General features: G+C 34.4%; 1 protein-coding gene across 17 annotated transcripts in view; it reads left to right on the top strand.

Moving 5' to 3' along the window:
• Positions 1 to 12,257, top strand: part of LOC128669194 (mucin-2-like) — an 84,523-nt gene that overhangs the window by 6,147 nt on the left and 66,119 nt on the right. For all 17 annotated transcript variants that reach the window (XM_053743798.1, XM_053743807.2, XM_053743800.2 and 14 more), the window contains one exon: positions 11,109 to 11,188. In XM_053743798.1, the coding sequence (XP_053599773.1) occupies positions 11,117 to 11,188 (72 nt within the window). In that variant the 5' untranslated portion in view covers positions 11,109 to 11,116. The remainder of the gene's footprint in view (positions 1 to 11,108; positions 11,189 to 12,257) is intronic.

Genomic DNA, 12,257 nt, shown 5'->3' with positions numbered 1-12,257 from the left:
ATGACATTATTGCATTCAAATGTGAATATATAATTAATTTATCATAAAGTTGCGTATATTTATATATATATATATATATATATATATATATATATATATATATATATATATATATATATATATATATATATATATATATATAGTTAATTATAAGCATCCATAAGGAAGCTTATAATTAACTATATATATATTACTTATGGATGCTTATAATTAACTATATATATTTATATATATATAGTATCCATAAGGAAGGAAGAATAAATAGCTGCGCCCCGGGGCTTCGCTCCCGTAGGAATAGCTAAAACACTCTCGATTATATTCTCTTTCAAATAAAAATAACTAGATTAAAATCGGTTCACCCGTTTGGTTGCTACGATGCCACACACACGTTAAACTTGTACCTAGCTATTTATACCTACGAGTACCTATTTAGTGGTTAAACATACACAAAATGTAACTTTTAAGACAATAGGAACTTATGCTAGGGCTTAGGTCTTAGGGCTACATACCTAAAATAGACCGTGATCTTCTCCTTCGAAAGAAGTGAAGATTTTACGTCCATAAAGAAAATTGTCCGTTTCAATGTTAATATAACATGTATTTCGTAGTTCTGCCTGATTGCTCGTGTTTTACATGTATACGAGTATAACCCTATGTACCTGACTGCAAACAAAACTGCCATGCGGTCGGTTGCCAGCGCCCCAGTTGGCAACATGCCGTGTTGAAACCAAAAGCAATGTTATGGAACACGTGCCCCGAATTCATACTGAATTGAAATTTGTCCAAGAAATATTGATGTATTTTTTTAACATGTTATATTAAAATATAGTTCCTTCCACTTTGATCCATGGTTTTGATCCACATGTTGATTTATATAGATAGATGATGTGTTTATTGCTATCAAATAAGAGACATTTAATTACATTATACAAAAATGAAAAAGCGACGCAACGATAACAAATTGTCGAGGCTCAGACATATGTATGTCCGCAGAACCACCACTTCGGGTTCGCATATCTATGATATTATTCCTTCCTCCTTAATCAGTGGATTGAATTGAATATTGCTAATTAAAAACATTGTTTTTTAATGCAAAAAATTAAATGTGTGTATTTCTATAACTACTCAATTACACATACCTCAATAACTGAACAGATTTAGTACGAATTTTTAGTATATGTCGTTGTTTCTAATATCTGTCAAGTTATATTGTTCATTAACAGATTTTACTGTAATTTGGTAAAGCCATCTTTAATTAGTTGCAAATATATCTGTTAAAATGCTTTTAAGCAGGATCGCACAGGAACCTTTTCGCGACTTGTTTCCAGAGCTGTAATTTTGAAAATCTTCCTAAAAAGTATGATCTGTAGACTTTTCTAGATCGCAAATATTAAAAGTATACGCAGTATTAATTGAAATAAGTGTAAATGGGATCTATTGATTCTAATTTAGATTGAAATGTAGGTCAAGTTTTAAACTGTTAGCTATCTGATAGAAAGTAGATTTGTCCGGTTGGTTACCTATTAGTCTTTTTGTACAAAGCTGCGAATTAAGCTGAAGTTCCCAGATGTAGATGAAGATAATCATTTATTGGGGAAATCTAAATAATTATCTTGGAATATTTGGAAAATTTATTTATTATAAACAAAATATTATATTAATCAGACAAAATATAAACAATAACTATAAAGATTTGTACGATTTTAATTGTACGATTTTAATTTACGAATGCTTTCTCAGAGCCATACAGGTTGGAGTGCGGAGTAAGGCAGGGAGGGCTGTCCTCGCCTAAGCTATTCAACCTATACGTGAACGCACTGATTGAGGAGCTCAGCAGCTTACATGTCGGCTGCCATATTGATGACATATGTCTTAACAATATTAGTTATGCGGACGACATGGCTCTGCTGAGTGCCTCTCCGTGCGGCCTCGACCGGTTGTTGAGTGTGTGCAAGCGATACGCCACCAGTCATGGTTTATTATATAATGAGAAGAAGAGTGTATGTATGGTCTTTCAAGCTGGAGGGAAAAATCCGGACACTATTCCACCAATAGTATTAAATAAGACGCCCTTACAATGGGTTTATAAATTTAAATACCTTGGACACTGGTTGACCTCTGACTTGAAAGACAATACAGACATTGAAAGGGAGCGTAGGGCGCTATCTATGCGTGCTAATATGATAGCCCGTAGGTTTGCTCGTTGTTCTAGACAAGTAAAAATAACTCTCTTTAGAGCCTACTGCACATCCTTCTACACGAGCAGCTTATGGGTGCAATATACAAAGAAGCAATTTAGTGCCCTACGTGTCCAATATAATGATGCCTTCAGGGTGCTTTTGGGGTTGTCCCGACGTTGTAGTGCGTCGGGGATGTTCGCCGAGGCACGAGTGGATTGTTTCTACACCACTATGCGCAAACGGTGCACATCCCTGGCTAACAGACTTCGGGCCAGCTCCAACAGTATCCTGAACTTGTTCGCGACACGTGTCGATTTTCAGTATGTGAATCATTGCTCGATGATTCACATGCTGAAAAATGTACAAGTGTAATGTAATGTCCTGTTTTGTATTTTACTAACATTAGGTTTTAAGTTTTCTGTGTTACTAACAATAAATGATCTAAAAGTTGGTCAAGAAATAAATGAATTATTATATTATTATTATTATTAATTCTTTCGAATTAATTCGAAATAATCATGACATGGTACAATGTAATTTCTGATTAATTTTAGTAACATTAAACACTGTTGCGTAAGACGTTTTTGTTGATAAAAATCCAATTTAAATATTTTCCGTCACAATCAATCATCGATTTCATCACGTGTCGGAAAAACTCATTCATAGTTCATTGTCATTTTACATTTTGGGGACCTACATAATGATATACTTATAGCCACAGAGTTTATGCATGTTTTTATCAAATAATTTATTATTAATTTTGCTCATGTGAAGTGAGTAGGTATCGTTTAACATAGCATATACTTTAACCCCATTTATTTAAATGATTAATTTGAAATGCAGTTGTACTAGATACTAAGAAATTGGGATTTTACACCCCAACATTTTTATATCTTATCTCTCACATTACATTATAATATACAGGGTTACTGCTATCAAACGCAAAACCTCCTAAAGAATACTTGGGTACCTCAATACAAGCAACTTTTATTCTACGACATTTCGTGATTCGTAGTTTTTTTTTTCTCATATAAAAAAAAATACAATCTTCTTTGCGATTCTACACATCTTAACGCTATGTAATAGCCAAGCAACATGAGACAGCGTTAAGTAGCGGAATCGAACATTTAGTTAACATTTTATAGAAACGACTTTAAAACGAAAAAAAAAGATTTTTTTGTATTTATTACGTTTAGACAAAAGTCGTAGAACAAAAGATGTTGTCTCTATGTACCTTATGCGCCTTTGCAAGGTTATGCGTTAGACACCAGTACCCCTGTATATGTAGACATCTTCATATTTGGACAATTTTTTTAACGTCTTACTCATACTCTAGTATCAACACTGGCTAGATGCAGAAATGATAAAAAATCGTACCATACATTTGCCATAGAGGAAACATGACACAACACCAAAAAAGAAACAAAAGGGCAATATAATTTCGGCTGCACAAACCACTTTTACCATGCCGCGGTCTTACGATTCTATTACGTTACGATTACGCAGCGAAAGTGTCACTGATATATTAAAACTGTAACGCAGAGACCTCCGGTAGAAAGTTACATTTATTTCGTTTGTTGGACGTGCTTGACTGTCCTTCCTTAGTTTGGGTTTGATTGTTGTTAGAACGGTTGTGTTTTGACTGAACAGTGGACATTGACCTCCGTTTTGATGTCAAAATTAATTAAGACTGTTGATCTGTCTGTGTAAAGACATAGTGAGATAATAGTCACCGGTAGTCAGGTTACCCAGCAATTGTCGTTAAATTAAAATATCATATCATAATTTTATAGATATGCTATACATAACTTATTGTTAACAATTCACAATGGAGTGATTTGCTAACCAGTGGGTTTCCTCACAACGTTTTCCTTCATCGGAAGCAAGTGGTGGTCGATGAAAACTACTATGTATGAGTAAGATTGTTATACAAATACATGTGGCACGAGTAGTTGTTCGAACCCCTTTTCGATCCACAGGCGTCTTAACCATTACATCACCACCGCTTCGATAAAAGTTGAAAATAAAGAAGCTTGGACAACTTCTAAAACGTAGTCATTTGATGTTGTGTTAATATTATGAGAGCCCCGGCTTAATGATCGGGCGTCATTCTGACTGATATTTAACATAATTGATGAATGACATAAAGTTGTCTCTCGTACTTTCTAGATGACTGTCGTATGGATTTTCGATATATATCTGAACCGCTACTTTCATCTTTTATGTTTTTCCATGCTATTAAGATTCAATGTTTTGGCAAATTTGGAACAAATATTAGTAATCAATCTATACGCTGATATAAATATCGTTCAGTAGTTTAACTGTCATTTAGCATTGAATTTCTATGAATTTTTTATAACACATATTTAGAAAGTAAAAAATACTTAATAACTATTTGAGTTTCATATCACTATTGAATTTATTTGTTATCAAGGAGTTTTACCTACCTTCTCATGAAAAATGTTTATTTGCATGCTCCATTTCTAGTAAGTACATAGTTTTTATTGATGTTTCCAAAGAAGATTTATCTGTCTTCATTCGAAACCCGTTTCTAAAAGAGAATTATGTACCTTTATTGGAAACCCGGTTTCTAAAAAAGAAAAATATAATATGTGGTTAGGAAACCATTTTCCAAACGATAGTTTCCAATGTGGCTGAAGGGATTATAAACCAATAACTTTATAACCAATAAACCTCAACGAAAGATCAATAAAATTCTGCTATTGCATACAATAGCAGAATTTTATTGATCTTTCGTTGAGGTTTATCCTAAATGAACTTAATTATATGGAAAGAGTCCTAACCACGAGACTTCCTGAAACACCATGTGAATGAGGCATTAGCATACAAAGCTATGACACAAAGCATGTGAACGCGACCTTGCCCTGCACTGTGCCATTGTTAATTGATGTGTCAAACATGTTAGCGCATTGTTTGTTGATTGAGACAGATACGTTGATGATTTGAGACATGTTCAAGGTTATTTTTCTTATCTCTAAGGAACATTTAATAAGGAATATGTTTATCTATTAATTTTTGTAAAAAATCTAGAAGGTATATTGCGTGTTTAGGATTAGTGACTCCAACCGCTGTTTGAAGATTTTGTTGAACTGACTAGAAGGCAAACAAACATTCGGACCACCTGATGGATCACCGTCTGCAAAACTAGGGGTATCACAGGGGTGAAGATCTTAATATTTTGCCATAGTTCTCTGTAATTTTGTTACCTCAGTCCACAGTTGATGTTGTCGAACCAAATCCTTATCGCCATTCTTTTGTATTAGAAAAAGTCTGCCGGTGCAATAGGCATGGGCAGCTTAGTGTGTGACTCACTTGTTTACTTACTGCGCCTGCGCCTGCGCCTAATAAGTTTTGTGTTAGGGTAGTTTAAAAAAATAGGTAAATTGCATTGTTTCGCTCATTTTTATGATTTCGTTCTTTTTTTTTTGTTTATACATTTACTGGGGTGGAGGGTTGATAACCTGAGATACAGGAATCCTCCTAGTTTAGGTATCAACCCACCATTATCCTTCTTCATTTTTATTAAGTAATATATGAAGATAATTTAAGTAATTCTTAAGTTGTTTTGTAAACTTTTTAGTGGTGGTGGTTCTCACCATAGTGAGACAATAAAGATTTATTATTATTATATATTATTACTTTGTCTCTCTCACTCACAACTCTCACTCTTTATATCGGTACACAACTAATAATGCAAGCACTGCTTTTTGGTGGCAGAAATAGACGGAGAGTGCAGACAACCTTTGTACCAAGGTCTTCCTCTAGTAAAATTTCGAAAAGAGGTCCTTTGGAAATGGCGCAAACAGCTGGCAAGTTAATCACATATGTATATAATATACAATATCAGCAATTTGTCGACAGTTATTCAAACAAATATACATCTACTTTCCTTGTCTGTACTTTCTCCTGTATTTATATCTACAAATCAATCAATTAAATACCGAATTGACGAGGAAGCTAGTTAATAAAATTTATAATTACAATTAAATGTATTCACATCGCGTGTTGGCAGCCGGAAAGTACCAAGTATTCTGGGTTCCTCGCCCGGCTGGCCTACTGGTTATTACTTGGGTAATTAATACAAGCTATGATGATGTGAGACATGAATGACATGGATGTCCACCATTGCGTGGAGGTCAGGACGGTGCAGTCGCAGAAAATTATGTTGTTAGGCTTGGTATTGTTTACTGTCGTATTTGTTAGTACTGGTAAATTTATGTTACCACAGAAAAATACAGTTTGACTACCCTAGACTTTAGAATTATTGCTTTAATAGCATTTCCCGTCAGAAAGGCGGCCGGTTATAAAATCACAGTCGAATCTTCAAAGCTTCTAGGATTAATTCTTACGTTCGAGCTTCGTGGTGTCACAGCTACGAATTCAACAGGATGAGAAAGACTATAAAGTTTACAAATTCAAGAGCCTTATTCACAGGCAAGCCTAGACTCAACATCTCCTTGACCAAAACCACAGACCATGCAATCTTTATTTCCAATGAACAATTACATTAATACATCACAACAATTATATTCATCCTGCAACCTCGGCAAACATCACCTTTCTCACTCATTCTATTATAATTCAAATTCAAAATTCTTTATTCAATTTAGGATGATATACATCACTTATTGACGTCAAACGTATAGAAGTATAGGTTGTTACAAAACATATAATATTCATCGAGATCATCTGCAGTCCTCCGTGATCCACTGCTGGGCATAGGCCAGGCTTTCCGCCTACGCCAACTATCTCTGTCCTGGGACATTCTTATTATGGATACTTCATCATCAACAGCCATACAAACGTCCGCACTGGCCTTCCTTAAGGACGGATAAGGAGTTTGGGCCATGACCCACCATTGGGCCCATTGCGGATTGGCGGGTTCTAACGACTGCATATACAACCGGGAACAACGGCTTAACGTGCCTTCTGAAGCACGGTGGAGCTCGAGATAATTTTGGTCATCCATCCAATGACCGACCATTGTGAGAGTGTCTTAGCCGCCACTATCACAAGTCGAGCGCGCTACTGCGCCGTTGAGCTCCTTCATACGATACTTATATGATACTTCGTATGTATATTATCAATATACATTAGAAGTGTCAAGTTAAACATAGTACGCGAATGTCGACTCTTTTTAAGAAGTAGGTAACTTAAAACTTATTATAAAGGATCTAATATTGGTACATATCTAACCATTTCGTATATATATATAGCTAATTTATTAACACACTGTACAGTCTTAAACTTAAAAACGGAATTTGAGTTTGCATTAGAATCGCGTATAACAATGGTATAAATCTTATAACGCATGGTTTTTCAATTAAATTTGATTGAAGAATGAAAGGAAATGGATTGTTGCTTTATAAATACAATAAAATTTTCTTAAATGTATTTCCATGTATGTAACTATAAAAAAAGAATTATCAACATATTGTTAAGTCATCACTATTCAAGTAAGAAATGGATAAAATACCATTTACCAGATAATACCATTTATTTTTTTATTGTTCACAACATTTTAATTAATCACGTTTTAACAAGAACTCATGAATTTCGTCCTACTAATATTAGAAACGCGAAAGTTCGTGAGGATGTCTAATTGTATGTTTTTTAATTACTCTATCACGCAAAAGGGTTGTTATAAAATTTGGTACACGGGTACATAATAACCTAAAATAACACATCCGATGGAAGCGAAGCCACGGGGCACAGCTAGTAGAATATATAATGAATAACATAGAAGCATCACGAACATAAAAGTTTTAATAAGTAAGACGATGCGATTGGATTTGGTATATAAAAGTTTAATTTTAAATTTCCTGTGGCACTTTGTATATGCGGATGTTACTTTGCATGTCAAAAATCTATTTCTATAATTGAATGATTGCTCTGTTGTGCATTGGCCTTGGCATTACAAATAATTAGCTGTTACCCGCGGCTTCGCCCGCGTAAATTTTCCACGGAAACAGTATTTTTCCGGGATGAAACGTACTCTATGTGTTCATTTCAAAAAGGTTTATTTCAAAAAGATTGGTTGAATAAATAGAGCCTGAAGAGAAAAGAGTAACAAACAAACAAGTAAACAAACAAACTTACTTTAGGATTAGTAAAAGACTTGTCCGTTGATGAAATGTATTTTCTATTTGATCTGAAGATTACCATTATACCTCAATTAGTAAAATAGATTTGTTAACGAATCAACTCTAATCCTATCGATTAGAGTAAGTATAAATTTTACTCAAAATTTCTTCTCAGCAATATTGTCATCAGATAGATATAGTCACCTGTTGTGATTCCGCCCTAGATTACGACCACTATATATCCTAAAAACTTATAACGTTTATTTCTTAAGCTGACCCCGTGTTTCGCGGCGTCGCAGCCCCGAATGTGCACTGGAAACAGGTACAGTTGAAAATGAGGAGATAGTCCATAAGTCATATTATATGCCAATATGGGACTGGAAACGGTTTAAAAGCGAAGATTCCCTCTATGGGATAAATCCGCCGTTGTCATCATTATTTCTGATCTTTTTTTTGTGTTTTCTACACACACAAAATTAGTATATTTGCTCCGCTTCCTAATTCGTCCTAGTAAGTTTTTCTAGAAATAAATAAAGTATCTAAAAACAGTCCATATGTCCCCAAAACTAGGCTAGCGTAGTGCCAAGTATATCTGGCACAATGAAACACATTGCCGCTCTTTGCACAATCGAGCACGTAACTTAATTTGTAATCGTTTACATTTTACGCGTTACGGAAGTTTTTTATTGAATCGTTATATTTCGATTTTATTTTACTTTTTTTTTTGTGATTTTAGCGGATTTTTGTAAAAACTGATACGGCTAACAATAATCCTACATTTTATCTTAATCTTGCACTTCTTCTTTCCTATCGATATTGATATGTTATTGTTGGCATTGGCGTTCACATGTTACTCGTAAGTCACCTAAACGCACATCAATAATTCGTTAAGTCGCCTTTTTTATCTTTATTCTCCTCTCAGTTCAATTCCATTCAATTCAATCAAAGTCATTCATATTGTACATCAGTTTTCTTAGCAACTAGGCGGTCAGAAGGCAACTCCTTTCTCCTAAAAAACATTGTTTTGAAAAATCCATGCACTGTTGTTGCGATATATTGTAGCGTGATAGTTAATTAAATATTTACGGCTAACTATAAAATAATTGACGTACATTACAGCAAGCTTGCCAGCTGCGTGCTTTTATAACTGTTCGAGTTTGTTAACTGTTTCAACTGACCTTCGAGATAGTGTTTATGGCGCATGTTGCTTATAAATATATTATTTTTTTTTGTCTATTTACCACCCGTCAACTTCAACAAGCATATTTAATGAAGTCTATACGACACTCACCATTTTTTCCTGGAGTTTGTTCAATTAAAATTATTTATTTACAATATTCGACGTTATACTTACATCTCCCGATGTCAAACATTTCCATAAAGCTAATTTGCTGTTGGTTTCCAAAGCGCGGTTGAAGAAGATTCGACAACGAAAATGCGTGAAACTTGAGAGAGCTCTGACACGCCACATTTGTTTCACAATTCTTATAATATGTAAACTCTTGTGTATAAACCTAAACCTAACGTAAATTCAATGAACATTGTAACTAACACGTCAAATACAGTCACAAGTAGTAATTATAGTATAAAAACTGTAATTCAGTGTTACATCAGTGGTGTCATCGCTCCACATAGCAAGTGGGCGCGTGGTCAGCGAAAGTGCATTGCGACAGTTGCATGCACTGGTGCAATGTCTCCGATGAATAGCCGGTAATTACGAATACTGATCGGTTTTTGTGCAATATTTAGTAAATATTTTAGATTGTTTTCATGATTGTTATAGCCGTATCCACATAGCTGAGGTTTAATTCATTTTGACATCAATTTGTATAAATTTATGTTAAAATGAATTATAACTATAGGCGGAATATAAAAAATACTGGTATATAAGTATACCGAATATGAATTGTATATTTGCACTCATGTTTTTGGGAAATATTTTCTTTAAGTGAAAACTTTTTTAGCGGCGTTGTGCACTTTTTGTGATGGGTAAAAAATGTTAAACTCGCGTCAGGACACGTGACCCTGATCGAAAATTCGTAAGACATCAAAAGTGCACAACGTTAATATTCAAGTTTTCACTTCTGCCGGCACTCCCGGAGTGCACCACGTTTTTCTTTCAATGTTTCTTACTTTCTTTCTTGGTGCTCTTCCTTGACGTTGACGTTCAGGGACATTACCCAGTTTCAATGATTCTCAAAGCTGTATGGGTGTAAAATATTATTTTATTTACTTTTAAATATCTCCAAGGTGTTCTAAAAACGCTTTGTTTCTGAACAGTTGCGTCATACAAGTTAACATTTAGTAATACTAACTGTTTGAAAAGGAAAGTTGCAATTTATTAGGCAGCGAAAGTGATGCACTGATAGACTGACGCCCTGTTTGATATACGTTTATGGTCGACAGAAACTTAAGAATGTTGATGTGCTCATGAATAATGTATATTTGTAAATATTATATTATATTCTTTACGAATCATTAAACGTGGCATTGAACTTGCGGATCTTGCGGTGCGAAAGAGAGGCCAATCAGCTAATATAAAACTTATATTCGCTGTAAAATTGTTATTTTAGAAGTTGTATCAGAAAACTTATTCAGAAATGTAATCATTATGATTTTCATAATACAATAAGCTTTATTGCACATGAAACAAAACATAATATAACTCAAACTTAAAACTACCATTCTTCTTCTGTAATTTTTAGCTCCGACAGGCAGAAAATTAAGATCTTAAGTGTAATTTACTATATTTTTCATATCACCCGGGTTAATAACTAAATAATAAACATAAGTATATAATAATATGCATGTCTATTTGTTCCAGTTATCAAAATGCGGACGGTGTGGTGGTGCGCCACTGCAGTGGCGTTGCTTGCCGTCACCAGCGCCCTTCGGACCACACAGGTTTGCTCTTCACTCAGTTATTATAAACTAGCTGCGCCCCGAGGTTTCGCTCCCGTCGGAATTTAGAGATAAAAAGTATTCTATGTGTTGTTCCAGGTTATATTCTACCCGTGTACCAAATTTCACAACAATACGTCCAGTAGATTTCGCGTGAAAGAACAAGTAACAAACATACTACTCACAAAGTTTCGTATTTATAATACATTAATAGGCATTAGCAAACCTAATGATTGACAAAATATTTTGAAGATTTCTGTGCATAATTATAGAATATCTTAATCGGCGACCCAGTTTAAAAAACAAGTGTATTAATTTGAAAATTATGCTGTTGAAAATTTTACACGTGGACTTCCGTGTGGCCTCGAGGTTTGTTGGCGATTGCCTTGCTTGCAGAGGCGAGGTTTAAAGCCCGCGGAAATCGCAATTTTGTATGCATATATTAGTTGTTTATACAAAATTTACAAGTCATATGATAAGAGATTTTTATTTGCAAATTTTTTGATAATTAAATTACATACAGGCATACATATTATTGCGCCTGTTTTCTGTTCTGGCCTGTTTGCCTGGATAGTCAGAGACTAGCGATTTCCACTTGACAAATGTAACCTCTATAGCTTATTCTGTGGCTTGTTCGTGGAATTTTGATAGGTTTGACCCATGAAATTAGTACGAAGTACTTACTAAATCCATGGTTTGACCATTGTATTTCTTTTATCTGTGGGTTTGACTGTAGCCTTTTTTAAACGCAAAAGTGATTATATACTCATTAGCCTTTCCCTTGATTGAGTATCTGTGCGGGGAAGAGTGTTTGGGTGAAGTAGTCATCGCCACAAGTTGTCTCAGTCGCCCAAAATATTGCCATAAATGATATTTACTCATAAGTTTCACTTTGGAATAATATAAATTTTGGAAAAATTATACAGTCCACAATCCATATACTCGTACATAACTGTGTCTAACTTTTGTTGTTAAAATGTCTTGCGTTTGTTACATTATATACATTATATATATTACAAGCAGGACCTGGCCATCATTCTAGTTTTATATATGCAGTTAAAATCAATTATTG

This window comes from Plodia interpunctella, chromosome 4 (genome assembly GCF_027563975.2).
Source record: "Plodia interpunctella isolate USDA-ARS_2022_Savannah chromosome 4, ilPloInte3.2, whole genome shotgun sequence".
In the NCBI taxonomy this organism is placed as follows: Eukaryota; Metazoa; Arthropoda; class Insecta; order Lepidoptera; family Pyralidae; genus Plodia; species Plodia interpunctella.
This window is presented reverse-complemented; position numbering and strand designations above follow the sequence as displayed.